Raw genomic sequence first — 16,477 nt, 5'->3', positions numbered from 1 at the left:
TTTCTACAAACACAACTTTACTATAGCAAGTCCAATCCCAAGTTGAAATCATATTCCACATTATTCCCGTGGCCACGTCCATCCCTTCAATAACTGCAGACAAATTCTTTGTGTTTCGAGAATTTTTCGACGTTTAATTTATTGTTCACTTGTTTCTTTCCCTAGTGTCAAAAATGCAATTACAAGCACTGGTAATTGATAAAATTATCCACCAAGGTTTGCTTTTCTTGACACATCAGGGCAGGCAGCCATATGCGCTGGAAAATGAGCGCCAACATATTTCGCCAGCGCCTACTTTTGTTAATGTCGATCGCTCCTTTCTGAGCACCAGAATATGTATAGTTTTGGCAGCACAATGATCATTTTGCACCAAGATCTATAGCCGTACGGATAAAAATTTTCTCCAAATTCTTCTAATCTAGTCTATTAAAAATGTATATAAAAATCATGTCAACTAATAGATTGGATTAGAAAAAACTCATTAAACTCGGTTTAAAGGAAAACTTTATCCTAACCATATATACACACATAAATAAATATATACAATGGCACTCTTCAGTACTTTTCCATATCTTCTAGGCAGTCAAGGATAGCATATATATATATATATATATATATATATATATATATATATAGATGATCACTTGTCACAATTAATCTTTGATTTGGGTATTTCGTATGGAAGTTAATTTTACATAATTGCAATTAAATTCCAAATAAGGGTTGGCATAAACTTGTTTCTAACTCTTCCTAATTATCGAGTTATTGGCTTCAAGTGTGTTAACAATATTATTGCCATTCATGCAATTTGAAGGAGATGATCAATTCAAGAGGGTAAGGCACCACATGATACATATGCATATCAATTATTGAACTCTTTGGGAAACTACTGCGCCTTAATTTGTCCATTAAGTTTGACAAGGAATATGTGGACTCTTGAGGACTACTCAAACCCCACCCTCTTTTGTGTGTGGGAATTGGGGTTCTCAAACAGGAGATCCATTCATTTCCAAGGATAAGATCGAAGGGTGGGTAGGACCTCCTCTACCCTTTACAATTCTTTGTTACAAAATACATCTCTTTTTTAGAGAGAAAAAAAAAAAACAAAAAAACAAAAATCTCACCATTTTGCAAGATTGTTGTCTTTATTTTGATTTTATGCAAATTTATAAGCTCGAGGGAGTTGCCATGTTGGTGAAAATGCTGGCCAATTGGTACGTACGTATATATTAATGTGGTTTGAGTTGAAACACATAAAGCTTGTCAGTTTAGTACGACAACTTGTGTTCCAACAAAATCTGCAAAAGAATTTCCTACGACCACCAGCAAAGGACTTCCGGGCCGGCATCGTTTGGCAATAGCTTTTTACTATTTATTCAAGAAATTTAATTTTTAATATTTTTATTTTTTACTATTATTTAAATAAAAAATTACTACAAAATAAAATATTTTCACTTTTTCATACTAAAAATCTTAATTTTTTCTCACGTAATTGACATCAATCAATTTTTACTATAATTCCTGATCACTAAACCGTCGGTTACCAAACTACGCCCAAACCACCCCCTAATCTCCCACATGCCCATGCCAGAATCTGTAGGGCTGCAATATTATTGCTTCAATATATTTATATATGGGCATTGGGCAACTTGCTTGCACATGTGCTATTGTGCTATATGCGACCAGGGCTTTAAACTCTTTCGTCTGGAGGTCAAACATGATAACCATGGTCCATGGTAGTCCCACTCCCCCTTCCCTGCATTGAAGAATAATAAATAAATAAAACCAACCATAATCCCACCACTAAAGTACTATCCCAGCACTCTTTTTTCTTTTTTTTTTCTTGAAAAAAGAAAAAAAAAAAAAAACCTCAAAAACAAGTAGTATCCCACTAAATCTGAATAATCATAAATTTATCTCTATAGCAAATTTGAGAGATTTTTTATGAAGTTTACCTGTTTGAACATAAATGCAAACTGCGTGAGACATATTTAGGTAAGTGGATAACATAAAAACTCTTTTACATTTATTGTTCAAATTGCTGAATTGTTTTGAATCACCATTTATGAAAACTATTGTTCAATCACTAGGTTTGATGGTCCCCAAACATCTACCTAATAAATGGCTGCACGTTTATTTTTCATAATATTACTGGAGTAGAGTACCATGGAGGGGTCATGATACACGGAATGCGCACGCCAGCCAAAATTTTTTTAAAAAATATTTTTAATTATAAAAAATAAAAATAAAAATTTGGCTAGCGTGCATTCTCTTTAGCATTACCCACCATAGAGTGGTGGTTACCTAATTATAAACCTATTTACAGAAAAGTATTATAATTTTTATTAATAATTATCATGATACTCAAGTGAACTACTACATCAGCTATTAAACAATTAAATTTGTCTATCAAATTTTATTTATTACATGACGGATGATTATCGCATAAATTTATATGTAAAAAAAAAAAAGTTGTAATATTCCAAATATTTTTCTTTAAAAAATGATTTTGATATGAACACTGCACTAAGACTCTCTTCTTCCTACCACAACCAATACACTAAAATCAATTCCTGACTCTCCAGGGTTGAAAGAAAAATGGGAGTTCCACATTCAATCAAGATCACGACAAAAAAATAAAAAATAAAAAATAAAAAGTTGTGAGCCATTATTAAATTAGGTGACAAGCAATGTGAAGCATTGAAGAAGTAGTGGGACCAAGGGGATTGATATACTGTTTGGAGGAGATTTCTTGTAAATCAATTAGAGCTTTTTTAATCCTGGATTATCGCAAAACTCACTCTATTTTTAGCCATAGAATTGAAGACATCAAGTTGTGCATTACAAGAATTTGGAACTCTTTAATCTTGCACTACTATGTAGTATTTTGTCCTACGGCCTAGTAGATGACGTGTAAACGTGGGATTAGTAGAGCAAGTGAATTATTGGAGGCTTCAAATATTTGATGGAATAAAGTTTTCATTCCAATTGAATTAGAAGAAATATTAAGTTGACATTATTCAAAATGTATATTATTTTTACATATTAAGCTGATAGTTTAAACTCTACATGCCATATATCAGATTGAACAGAGATCTCTACAATTGGCTCCTTCCTCTTTGGACAGGAGCATGTGAGAGAAGCTTTTCTGTTTGAAAAGTGAAGTACTGTCTTAGCAGGGAGCCAACCCGTTGTGCAGGTAGAAACTCCCTCCCATGTTTGGGCATGACAGCCTCCACAATACCAGTAGCTAAGAAAAGTCTCAAATGGAGGGGAAAAAGAAAATAGGAGACATTATGACACTATGGAAGGTCATTTAGCCACATGAACCTAATTTTCCAGCAGTGAGCAAATTGCGTGTTAAGATCAAGATTGGGAGAATATATCATATGGAGGTTGAAGGTAGCACTCATGTCAAACAAAATAAGTAACGAAACTATTCGACTAACATGTGTCCAAAATACATGTAATTCTCGTATTCATTTTTAATAAAGAAAGTGATTCTCACATATATTTTAAAAAACACGTGAGAATCACATGCATTTTAAAAATGACTTCCAAGGCACATAAATGCATGTGATTTACATGAAAACGCTCTGTTCTTGTTCCAAGTATCATCGACCTCAACTCAACCTAATGCATGGTTATTTGACTGGCAAGGTTTTCTGTAGTTGAATGAACCAGCAACCAAATGTGAGCAACCTTGAGCCAAAAGACAAGATAAGGTCAAGCAATCCAGGCTTTCAGTATTGAACCATGTGTGCAGCCTTGAACCAGCAACCAGCACATTTCATAATATTAACTAGCCTGAACCACAGAAATTTTTTTTTTCTATGTCTAGAGCATCTCATACATTCCTAGGAGGAAAAAGGAAGAATTGAATATCAAATAAGAAGGAAAAAAAAAAAAAAAAAAGAGGATCTGGGGATTATGTTAGAAATATTGACACGAAACATGCAAACCAGATGCTAACAATTCAACAAATCCTCACTCAAGTGCTACCAGGAGCATCACTTCCAGCAGACTTGCGGTTCAGGTAACGAATAACAGCATCTTCAACCCTGAAGATTTCACCAGAAAAAGAAATTAAGAGAACTGCTTTTCATGGGAGAAATGTTTAAACGGGGAAGATATCAAGTGGAAACGCAAGAAATAACTCAACATTGATGTCATATTAAGCCCTTGTGGCAATAGCATAAGTCAAAGCAATTTAATTTGTTCTAGTTTGGAGACTAAAGTAAAATACATTATCATTGGTGATATTTTATTTAGAATGGATAGTATACATAGCAAACTAAAAGTACACACCATCCACTAATATGAAGCACTGTGATCAGCAAGGAACCTTCTTATGAATGAGCTAGATCCATTCAAGTTATGGGAGTTGCATACAACACTTTTTTAAGCTGCAATTCAAATGGTTCTTTCCACACAACACAACCATGTTCAGTACAATAGAAAAGCCACTAAACTTTTTCATGGTAGTATCAACAAAGAATTAGGACTATCATTAGACGGTTTTATTTTTTTTGATAAGACTTTCAGTCAATTTTCTCAATCAAAATCTTCTGGGAGCATAATTACTTTGCAATAATTTTTGAAGGAAGAGCAAATTCAAACAGGAACTTAAAAACTCATTCAATCAAGGTACTTTATACTGCAAAAAATTATGAAAGGGATATGATCGTGGGTAACAAACCTGTCTCATGTTTTTCATTTTGATAAGTTACAAAGATCTCTGTAGTCTGACATGGAGAACTTCTATTTGTAACCAGAGAATACTACTATCAGATAACCAATGGCAAAGCTAGGTACAACTTTATATCAACCAATCTATGAGATTAATAAGGAAACACTGCTAACTGAATTTGAATACTTATATATTATTATTATTTGCACCTTTCTTATTTACCTAACCAAATGCTAGTCACCCAAAGCAAGAAAACCAAAATCAATCAAACAAACAAAAAACAAAAAACAAAGGACAAAAAACTATATTCAGTTGGCAGAAAATGAGAAAAATAATGAGAAACAGAACAGAAGCTTACCATGGTTGATTATAGAAATCAGAACGGCGCTCTTTTTCTGAATTATGGCTAGCATCCCCAGCAGCAAGCTTTAGCTCCTTGCTCTGAGAAGCAATCAAAGCATTAATAAATTCTGCTGGAGACAGACTAAACCCAAGAAAGAAAGCCCGCCTCCGACGATGCTCATGAATCTTCTTTATAGAAGCACAAATCAATTCATCACAAGCATCAATCTCTTTGTGCCTTTCGATGTTTGACAAGAAGGCAGACATTTCCTTCTCTAATTGAAAAGGCACATCAACCAGTACATCATAACAAGTACTACCAGCAGGACAATTTCCTGAAAGCTTGATTTTATGCTCTAAATGTATAGGCAGTGGGGGCGTCAAATGCTGCGATATCTTCTGCATAACCATAGCAAATTTCATCTTCTCTTCCCCAAACACTTTCTGAAGAGGTGGATCACATACAAAGAAGGAAGGATCATTAGGGTTCTGCAACTTCCTGGCCTTCACATAGTGCCAAATAGCAGCAATAATTCTCGGGCGTGTCTCCACCTCAACTCCAAGAACTTCAGTCAGAGCCGTTGAAAGTTTAAATTTCTCAGGAACATAGTTCATTTCCAGTCTTATTATTGCAGTGAATTCCTTATCCCCTTTTTTCTTCACCTCAAATCCCTCATGAAGAACAGGCGACCGAGCACTCTCCCACAGAATAACATGGTTATCTGGATAGAGGTTTTGGTCCAAGTATATGGTAATTTTCTTGAAAAAGGATGAAAACTTTGGGTATGAAGAGCTCGTTTTCTGCATCATTCCAGCAAGCACAGGATCCTTTCCATCTTCCAATATCCTCCCAACTATCTTAAGTGACCAAGAAGGAGGCTCTTCATTCTTCTTCTCAGGACTTGTTTGCGTCTGATTTGAGAAGGTGTTGAAAGCATAAATCCGGAGTGTTTTCTGAACACGGGAAGGGCTTTTAAGGGACTCCTGAATGTCAATCTTCTTTCTTGCCAAAGCAGCATCAACCCGAGCCTCCAATTCAAGCATTTGAGTATAAAGAGCAGACTCTGGCAGAAGTGCAGCCACTTTGTCCGGTATTTGCTTCTCCGGTAACTTCCGCTTCTTTCTACGGGCAGCTGGGGTCAGCTCCATGGTCTTATACGGTGAACCTGCGTTGGCATTGGATGAACCCGGAGGCCGAGAAGGTGGCTTTTGAGCTGTCCTCTTCGCACTCCCAGTACCAGGCGTCAAAACAGAAGGCGTTGGTACGCCTGCATTACTAGTATTTCCCGTATGCAACTGGGCTTGAGCTTGTAACTGAGCTTGGAATTGGGCATGGGCAGCCTGAGCTTGGGCTTGAGCATGAGCCTGCGCATACGCAAGTGCCTGAGTCTGAGGCTCAGACAGCTGAAAGTGGCCCGGAAAGTGAGACCCCCCTTGGCTCTGAGCTTGTGACTGAGAGAGCAGATGGGGGGGTTGGTGGTTCACGGGCATAGATTGTGGAACTGCCCCAGAGTTGCCAAAAGGGACTGGCGCCCCAACATTCTTCTTGGGGTTATTATTATTCATTGAAATCGATGTCTATCACCACAACCTAACAATCCCAATCCTTCAGGGACCAAACTACACCGTCAAAATCCACAAAACTTTAAATTTAAGCCTCCTGAAGCCCTAATTTAAGCATACTAAAACCAAAATCCAAGCTTTATTTTGCCCAATTGAACTTTAACCGAAATTTTCAGCAATCAAAGGTTAAATTCAGCGTACACCATGAAATTTCCTGAATTCCAACAAAGAATTCCCCCACGGCGTCGTTTTTTGTACCTTTTTTAAGGAATCCCCTAACTTCACAGGCAAAACCCAGATCTAGAATCATAAGCTGAGCACAATGAACCCCAACAAATTGCCTTAAAAATTTAAACTTCAATTCAAAAAGCGAAGCTAATTACGAAAAAGAATATGAATGATAGACATACCCATACACATAAAAGGGAAAAAAAAAATTGCTAAAGAGTAAGAGAAACGAAACGTTCTTACCGGTCCGTTTCGCTCCACTTCTCGTTTTCTCTGCTTAGAGATCGCCAACGAAGCCAGAGTGGTTCTCTTCTCTTCCTCAGAGGTAGAGCTCTCTTTCTCGCAGCACTTGTTTTTTTAATTGATAGAGTGACGAAAGTGCCCTCATTTAGAGTGATGAGTTTCTAACGAGAAAAGCCCAATTCGAATAGATATGGGCTTCCATTTTGGACCAACCTAAATAAATATTAGCCCGCCCAAGCCCACACCCAATATAAACACGTAAACCCTAGCGTCACCTCTAGGGTTTCACTAGCCCTCTTATATCTCTGAGACCCTCTCTAACCTTATTTTTGCTGGGATTTGGGAAGGCAGCGTCTAACAGAGGCAGAAGCTATGGTTAGTTTCTCATCTAATCGATTTTTGGTTCTCTTTGTTTAAGCATTTGGAAAGTGCTTTTCTTGTTTGCTGAATCGGAAAAGCTAATAATAGTAATGAAGGCGAACTTTACTTATCAAAAGCTTTGGTTTTTGCTCTTGATTTCTCGCTGAATGTGTTGTATTCACTTTTCAGGTGAAGTATTCGAGGGAGCCAGACAACCCCACCAAGTGTATGTTGATTTTTAAGTTTTTTTCACCTTTCAATTCTAGTTTCATTGAATTTTATTTGGGTATTTGTTTGGTAGCTAAGAAAATGCTGGATAATGAAGAAAGCTTATGTTTTGATTGTAGAATTTTCCATTTTCCTTGTACATGAAAAAAAAGTGTGTACATACTCTTAAAGCTTGGTTGGGTTTTGTTGTTAATTTTTGGCTAAACATCAGAATAAAATTTGAGATTAAAAAATTATTGATTTTCCTTTAGTTCTGCAAGCAACTACTCTTTCTACAATGGAAATCTGACATGTTACTTTCTGGTCATGTGTTTTCAGCCTGCAAAGCAAGAGGATCCGATCTCCGAGTTCATTTTAAGGTACCCGTTTGGCCAGCTTTCTTAAATATCTCTGTTGTCTGTATAGAGTTTGTTTTGATATAATTGCTTGTATTGTCTGCTGAAGGGGGTTATTTTTTGGTGGAAACCTACTTGCATGGTTATTGGATAAGCCTCTGTGGGTTTTCTACTCGCAAAAACTTATTATCAGATAGTAGGTTTTCTTCTGGCAAAAACTTATTATCAGATGGTATACTCTCATTCTGATTCTGTAATTACCGGAATAAGTTCCATTTTCTTGTCTTCTGAAGAAGGTGAGAAATGTTACTTCATGAATCTTCGCACAAAAATGCCTCTTTCTTCCTGCCTTCTGCCAAAAAAACAATGATTTCATTAGAAAATGGTGGAATGTCAAGAAAAATGCAAAGATGGAACGTACTCCTTAACCAGAGTACAAAAGAGAGAACCAAAGGAGAGGGGGGGAAAAGGTGAATGTGAGAACTGACATAATGTCATCATCAAGCAGGGAGAACTAAAGTCTGCTGGGTGATGATATGAAAAAGAAAATGGCAGTCTTAGGTACCCATGGTATTTTGCTTTCCTTAATGAGACGAGCAACTTTCCATAGCCCATTCTAGAATCTTGTTCAATCATTTTACAAAGTTACCTGAATAGTGAACTTCCTGCCTCTTTGAGCCATAAGAAGAAGTGATATCTAGTGTAACACATGGCTAGGGCTTTACAAATAAGCGTTGTCATTCCATCATCTTACCAATTTTAAAGTGCCCTCTTTCTTAGTTATGCCGCATAAGGAAGCTGTTATGATAGTTCTGATTAATTTTATAGAGCTTAAATTGCAGAATTTAAGATTTGGCGGAGTAGTGGATGCAGTAAAGCATACAAATGTTTGTACCTGATTGTCATGCAATTATTGCCTCTAGAAGTTTTGACACTAAGTTCTATATATGTTGGAATGATGGTTCATATTTTACTAGCTATGACATCATGTATGGCTCCTTTGCATAATATTCTGTTTGCTTCTGGTGAGTTATTGTCTTTTTAATGTGTATGTACTAAGATTCATTTCACCTCTCCTTATATAGAACACAAGGGAGACAGCCTTTGCAATTCGAAAGTTGCCTCTGATCAAGGCCAAAAGGTATTTGGAGGATGTTTTGGCCCACAAGCAAGCCATTCCATTCCGGCGCTTTTGTCGTGGAGTTGGGCGAACGGCACAAGCTAAGAACCGCCATTCCAATGGACAAGGACGCTGGCCTGCGAAGTCTGCAAAGTTTATTCTGGATTTGCTGAAGAATGCTGAGAGTAATGCCGAGGTTTGTAATGTTTTAACTTGAATTCTTGTTATTTTGGTTCCATTTCTGTTGGCTAACCACCACATGTTCGTGTTGTCAACTATTCTCTAGGTGAAAGGGTTGGATGTGGATTCACTTCACATATCTCACATCCAGGTAAATCAAGCCCAGAAGCAAAGGCGTCGCACATACCGTGCACATGGAAGAATTAACCGTGAGTGCTTCTTCTTGTCCATTGCTGCGTTGGGTTATCTTTTCTCTGTACTTAGTGTCAACTTTTATATTTACCTATAAATTCTTTCGGCAGCGTACATGTCATCTCCATGCCACATTGAATTGACTTTGTCAGAAAAGGAAGAACCTGTCAAAAAAGAGGTAATTTGAGACAATATCTTCTTTCTGAAGAAAATCGATGTGCTTGGTGTTTTTCAGTGTGAAAGTACTTCCTTTTATTTGAAAAACTTTCTTGTGCACTTGTATCTTGTTTATGATAGTCTGGAAATTTGTCACAAGTTGTATGACATTATTCAATGTTTCCACTAATTTTGCAGCCTGAGACTCAGTTGGCTCCTAAGAAATCAAAGACTCAAACCCTACGTAGTGGTGCTTCTTCTTGAGATGCAGAGTTGTAGACCGTATTTTCAGTGTTCTTCTTTCTTAGTTATTTCATGAGAACATTTTTGTCTGTCTTATTTAATGAAGTGCTATAAACTCAGTTTGTCTTGAGAGATTCTTGTATTTTGTTTTGGGAGCTTAATGCAAATCATTTTAAATATTTGTCTTCCTCTGGGCAAGGTTTCATTTCACATTGTGCTGATGAGTAGTACTTGGAATTTCGGATGGTGTTGAAAGTACACCACAAATTGTTCTTCTCGGGGCTTTTAACCACCTAGCCCCAACCCAGTAGAAAGAAGAATTTCCCTTGAATTATTTAAGGGATTGGATTTGGCTTAGGTGCCCTCGGGTCTCTAAATTAATTAGTTCGTTTATGTTTGTATAACTCAACTTGCATTAATAAATAAGCCAAGCTTAAACACAAAATTAAATAGGCTATTCTTGTATAAATTCATATATAACTTTATTTTTAATATTATTTTAATTTCATATTTAGTGAATTTTAAGTGAACGTAAATTGTCTTTCTAATATAGTAGATAGCTTGAATTATTGTTTTTGTTTTTAGTTTGAATTATTGTGATAGTGCGTACGTATTTTTAAAAAATAGATTATTTGAGATTCAAGTTAATTATTTAATTAACTAAATCATAAAATGTTAACAATAATAATTAGTATGAATTTATGAAAAAATAATAATAATCATAATATTTACTTTATTTAATGAATAAGCAAGTTAATTGTGCAATTCGTAAATAAGTTCGAGTTTTTTCAAAAAATAATTAAACAAATTATTTAACTCAAAGATAAACTCATGTTCCAAATAAGATTAAATGAACTAAGCGCCCTGAAGAAACTAGAGCACATCTCTTGTAATTGTTTTAATGGGCCAAATTTAATTTTTCTCTCATGAGAATCTTGAAATTATATCTAAGCCATTGAAAAGGCTACATGAAATGTGACCAAAAAAATTTCTACGGCACAAAAAAAATTCGATTTTTTAAGAGCACCTTTGAAACGCCTATTTACCGTAAATACTATCTTACCTTATTTAAAAGATGGGTGAGATCCTATGAATTTTGATGAGACACCACCCCACAATAAATCCTCCCATCACTTGGGAGGGGGAAAAATAAAAGCAGAAAATTAATTCAACCAGAAGCCCTTAAGAATGTCTAGGGTAAAAAAGCACACGGACAGAAAGAATCATTAAACTTAATGAAGTTGAATGACGGTATATTTGGATTACAGAACGGCTCATTACTGCCAACACAAAACAATCAAAGACTCTTGCACCAAAAAGGATCTTCAAGGTTGCACAGCTTCCAGAAGTTTCTCATACACCTGTCTAGCAGACAAATCTTCCACCTAATATAATCATCAAAAGTTAATAGACTTGGCATAACGTCTTAGCAAAGAACCTTAAAATGTGCCTCACTCAAAAATAGAGTACAGAAATGGCAAAATGAACAAAAAGAGAGTGCAGATAATGCAACTTAAACAAATCAACTAATGCAGCCTCTTCTATAGTCGCATTAAGGGCCTACATACCAGGTAAGACAGTTGTTTGCTATTGGGATATGTACACACCCTTGAACCACAAAAGCAGTTAAAAGTGTATCCTATATCTAGTGCACATCTGTTTTCCCATTAATGCATTTTGGCTACTCATAAAAAAGTGATATTTGGCTAATTTGATAAGCGAAAAAAAAAAAAAAAGGTTAAAAAAGCAAATCTGCCTCTCTTATCCTTGATTATTGGAATCTACCTAACTGAATTAACAGGGCGAGCATAAACCATATGGAGGATAGGGGTGGTGGGAGCATTGTTATCTTGAAAAGTAGGACACAGATTCAGCACGATGGTGTTAACATGTCAGCCATGAGAAAGTCTACGGTTATCAAAAATATGAAATTACTCACCATCTAATGAGCAAAACCTAATACCTCTGCCTTTCATACAGATAGAAACAAAGGAAAATTTAATTTAACTCACCACAAGGAGTTTTGATTTGTTATTCCACCCTCTCTGAAGAGTCATCTGGCTCAGTCTCAGACCCAACACCTGGGTACAAAGGAAATGTGTTTATGATTAACTAGACGTTTAAAGGTTAACAAAAATGTGGGATCAACTTCATTGCCTAAGATGAATAGGAGGCATACTTTGCCCATGAATTCCAACAGTTCATTGTTAGCTTCCCCACGGGCTGCAGGTGCAGCCACAGTAACACGAACATCATCAGCATTCACTCCTGGCATGAAGCATAAGAATTACCAGTTAAGAGCAATGCTTGATTGTTAACATAAATTAGTGAAAATGTTCAGATTTTGGGCAGAGGAAGTTGAAGGGTAATATGTGCAAGACTACCAGAAAAAAACAATTATGATGTTGTAAACCCTATATATATACACATAACACGTGCGCACACACAAACATGCATACTTATATATACACACACAGATCTATAGCTTGCGCCCAATTAGGCAAAACATATTATGTTGATGAGTTGTCTGCACCAACATTAAGAAAATGTTGGACAAGCCCTAGAAATTTGAGATAAAAGCCAAGCAATGATGCTTGGGGCAGACACGCATCGAGCAATAGTCCCTGGATCACTGTCTTTTCCTAAGTTTCCACTTCAAAGGCCCACTCTTGCAGGTTGACTTTGAGGACTATTGTTGAAGTATTAAACCCAAGGCATGTACCTCTGAGAAGGGACTAAACCACTTCAAAACCATTTGATAGGAAAGGCAATGACTAGATTTGCACCAACTGATTAATAAATTTAAAATTTAGAAAATGCATGCACATTATGAGTCAACTAAATTATCAGCAACTGGATGATTTGATCAAACCATTGCATGGAAAGGTTATGGCTGAGTTTACCCAGAAAAATATCAAATCTTTTCAAACTTTTGCTGCAGAAGCAATGCATGTTAAATGAGAGAACATTTCATTACTTGTGATGGCTGAGCGTTGGGCACGGTCTTCAACTTCTATAGCAACTTGAACAAGCCCTCCTTCTAACTGTGATATACAGGGTGGAACAGGAGCATCCTACAGCACACACCAAAAAGTAAATAAGGTGGATTTTAAAGTGTAAATTCATATGTTTATTCATAATTTAAGACTGAGAATCACTTGCAGAGCAAGTGAACATATACATGCATGCAGCAACTCAAGTTGCTCAGCTATTGACTACAAATCACCACTAACGAGGCTATTGGCTCCAAATTATTGATTAATGTAATTACTGACAGCAATGGTCTACATTTCAACTATTTTCTACATTCAAGCCTACAGAGGATGGATGACAATAAGCCTTTATAACAATTTCTTATACCTGTGGGTTAGTTTCAGCAGCAACTGTACTAAGTGCACCATCAATAACATAAACAAAAGAAGCAAATTCCAGATCTTCTTCCGAGCGGTAGCAGACAAAGAGCCCACAACCCATACAGTTCATACGGAATTGCTTCTCCAGTTTCCCTTCACCCCTGAATAAGAAATATCCAGAGCATAGCTATGAGCTCTAAATGCATGTATACTAATAACTCAAAAAAAATGATAATTACAAATAACTTATTGATTCAAAAACATAATGTGCTCAGTAGACAATCTCAAGACAAAATAACTATTGTAATAAACTACATGAATGTGCATTTAGCCCTAAGTTAAACTTACATTAGTTTAGAAATAATACACATCATATTTAAAAATAAAAATAAATAATAATAAAAAAACTCAGGAAAAGCGCAAAATGTTCAATCGATCTAAAAAGTTGGAAAAGAAATATAATGCACAAAACCCTTTATAGGTAATTAAATTACCGTTTCAAGAGAACTTTTCCTGCCTCGTTAATGTTCAACCTCGCAAGATGCTTGTTCTTGTCTAACACATATGCTTTGTCAGTCTTCCTTTTGGGCATTTTCTGCAACTGGGTATCTTATAAAAAATATGCTTCAGTATGGAACAAATGTCCTAGATCAAACTAAGAATGCTACAAGGATGCGTAAAGATTACTCATTCATCTAAAAAAAAACTTGAAGACGATGCAATGTGTAAGATAATGAAAGTATCAAAGCGTCTACACATAGTTAACCGCTATTCACTATACATTAATCAAATACAATCTGCCTCTGAAGTTGTGTTGAGACTGTAATATATTGAACTTAATGAGTGCATGTGAAACTTCTCGTTGTTAGCAGGAATGCAACATGTTGAAATAATTGAAGCCCTATCATCCAAATGCGAAATTAATTTCCTGTTCTATATAACAATACCACACTAAATGAACTTCATCCAAAGCCAGTGCACAATTGCAATACAATTTAGGGCAAAAATTAGGGAAAATCAATCATGATTTGACCTGGGCTTACCCTGGTCATTATCTGCACATAAAGAACGAACTTTTGAGAGCTCTTTAAGGACCTTATTTCCGGTTAATTGTTATTAAAAACAAACCGACGTCGTGGTGATGTCACACACACAGATTCATGTGGTTAAGAACTACTATTACATAGGGTGATAGACAGCAGAAGAAATAAGCTGAGGGGGAAATCGAAGCGTAGGGTTTAGATCATCTGATTTGCCAACAGTTTTCTCTGGAATCAAACAGAGAATTAGAATTAGAGAGAGAATAAGAACCTGTTATGAGGACGTGAGAGCCACAGTGCTTGCAGTAGTAGACGAAGAGATCGGAGTCCGGTCCATCCGGAGCCGCGTCCTCGCTCGAGTACGTATGCGTTGTTCTCTTCGGCATTTCTTTGCTTCTTCTTCTTCTTCTTCTTCTTCTATAAGGTCGTCTGGGCTATTCTTGGCAAGGAGAACAGTATCGATGGCCGTGTCGTTTCTATATTATCCGGATTTCTATTTTGGGTAACTTTAGGAGATTCTTGTTTTTCGGAGGCGAAAACTTGAGGAGATTTATTATTTATTTAGTAGATTATTACACTGCCATATAATTTTATAATATGATATTAAAAATTTCAATGGATCGTCACTTGTAAAAAAATAAAATTAATTGCTAATTTTTACTGTCATTTTCAATTTTAATATACGACAATCATATAACAATAGACTAAATAGCATTAGAAAAAAAAATGTTACATACCACATAAAAATTTTAGAAAGTTGACGTGGCAATATTTAATAACCAAATAAGTATTAGACCTTGTTAAGTCAGTGTTATGATATATTTGTAAGATGTTATTTCTCTTTATATAATGTCAACCTTTTTTTATGTCTATCTAGGGCAAAGTTGTTTTCTTCCTTAAAGCATTTTAACTTGATCTATTAAATTGACGTATATTATGAAAGTACGTAATTTTCATGCAAACAGAGCATGATACATATGATAATTAAGTGCTCTAAGTACATATGTCAATTTAATACTGTTAAAAGAGTTATTAGGGTTAGTAAGCCATTAGGATTTGAGAGTAATTTGGTCATTGTGATATTTTCCTAATCCTATATATTAGGATGTTTGTATTGGGTTAATAACAAGTTGAATAATATAGCAGTTTCCTCTTCTCCCTCTAAACTTCTTGCTACATACCTATTAACAAATACATTAAATTTGAAGAAATTTTTCAAACTAAATTAGGAGTAAATTTTTGTTCTTTTTCTCTCACTAAGCCTTTTTTTTTTATTTTTTTTATTTCATAATTGGGTAAAGGAGAAGGGAAGGTGAAGAATGGGAATACCTTCAAGTGATGTCACTTATGACTGTTTGTTTAGTAAAAGAGTAATGAAAATCAACATTTTTGTCCACCAATTATTCTACAATACTAATATGCCAATTTAATATTGTAAGATAATTACCAATTTAATATTGTAAGATAATTTTGAAGTAAAAATGTAGTACATTGCATTGGTATTGCGTAGATTTTGATGGTAGATCAAATGAAAGATTTAGATAGAAGAGATTGGATATCTCTGAAAGGGACTGAATAGAACAGGTTTCTAAGCTTTCAAAAACATATTCATCCGGTATCTTCTATACAAACTACAAAGCACTTATCTTCAGGCTTTGTTAGATGAAAAGTGCTCAAGTACTTAACTTTTATTACAATATTCATACAAGTTAATCACCACGACACTGGAATCGGCCATTGTTAGAACTTTTACCCAACATGGAATTGGTTTGCATTTTCGAATGGTGGAATTTACCGTTGGCAATTCCATCCGTTCATTTGTGGAATGGCCAATGGTAATATTGTGATCATTCACTTCAACTGGCTTTCCTTTATCACCATCCCTTCTCAATCCTGAAGAAATTTGCAAATGATTCAAGAACAAAATGTCCACAAATTGTGCATTCTGTCGAATACACTTACCTTAGGCCACTAGATCCAACAGATTTTGCACTTTTTTTATTATTATTATTCTGTACATTCTCATTTTGAAGAATACCCAAGAGTAGCCAGGATCGGGATCTGCTCGAATTCCTAACCTGATCCACTGAAATTCCCTGCCTGAATTCTAACTTCATAATAACTTATTTAGGCACCGTAACAAAAACTATCTAGAATATAGATAGTGCAAAAGTCAGATAAGAAATACACATACAGACAAGATA

General features: G+C 35.6%; 3 protein-coding genes across 5 annotated transcripts; 1 reads left to right on the top strand and 2 right to left on the bottom strand.

The window, feature by feature from the left end:
- Window positions 1-3,726: 3,726 nt before the first annotated feature.
- On the bottom strand, window positions 3,727-7,160 carry LOC132176278 (SWI/SNF complex component SNF12 homolog). 2 transcript variants are annotated; one of them, XM_059588438.2, is made up of 3 exons: window positions 7,067-7,160; window positions 5,049-6,908; window positions 3,727-4,061 (listed from the first exon to the last, which is right to left on the bottom strand). In XM_059588438.2, exons 2-3 carry the CDS (start codon window positions 6,596-6,598, stop codon window positions 3,992-3,994), a joined length of 1,620 nt encoding a protein of 539 aa, XP_059444421.2. In that variant the 5' UTR covers window positions 6,599-6,908; window positions 7,067-7,160; the 3' UTR covers window positions 3,727-3,991. The 2 variants fall into 2 exon arrangements, with proteins under 2 accessions (XP_059444421.2, XP_059444422.2); XM_059588439.2 differs by having other exon boundaries at window positions 5,049-6,874.
- A 177-nt stretch (window positions 7,161-7,337) lies between these two features.
- Window positions 7,338-10,059, top strand: LOC132176280 (large ribosomal subunit protein uL22y). Its single transcript, XM_059588442.2, has 7 exons — window positions 7,338-7,441; window positions 7,616-7,652; window positions 7,973-8,013; window positions 9,075-9,305; window positions 9,396-9,498; window positions 9,592-9,659; window positions 9,836-10,059. Exons 1-7 carry the CDS (start codon window positions 7,439-7,441, stop codon window positions 9,899-9,901), a joined length of 549 nt encoding a protein of 182 aa, XP_059444425.1. The 5' UTR covers window positions 7,338-7,438; the 3' UTR covers window positions 9,902-10,059.
- Window positions 10,060-11,078: 1,019 nt separating this feature from the next.
- LOC132176279 (UPF0235 protein At5g63440) lies at window positions 11,079-14,782 on the bottom strand. 2 transcript variants are annotated; one of them, XM_059588440.2, is made up of 7 exons: window positions 14,545-14,782; window positions 13,728-13,842; window positions 13,241-13,394; window positions 12,858-12,954; window positions 12,060-12,148; window positions 11,893-11,961; window positions 11,079-11,265 (listed from the first exon to the last, which is right to left on the bottom strand). In XM_059588440.2, the coding sequence occupies exons 1-7, from the start codon at window positions 14,657-14,659 to the stop codon at window positions 11,206-11,208; spliced, it is 699 nt and encodes a 232-aa protein (XP_059444423.1). In that variant the 5' UTR covers window positions 14,660-14,782; the 3' UTR covers window positions 11,079-11,205. The 2 variants fall into 2 exon arrangements, with proteins under 2 accessions (XP_059444423.1, XP_059444424.1); XM_059588441.2 differs by having other exon boundaries at window positions 13,728-13,834; window positions 14,545-14,633.
- Between the last annotated feature and the right edge of the window lie 1,695 nt (window positions 14,783-16,477).

Source organism: Corylus avellana, chromosome 3, assembly GCF_965113065.1.
Source record: "Corylus avellana chromosome 3, dhCorAvel1.hap1.2, whole genome shotgun sequence".
Taxonomy (NCBI): domain Eukaryota; kingdom Viridiplantae; phylum Streptophyta; class Magnoliopsida; order Fagales; family Betulaceae; genus Corylus; species Corylus avellana.
This window is presented reverse-complemented; position numbering and strand designations above follow the sequence as displayed.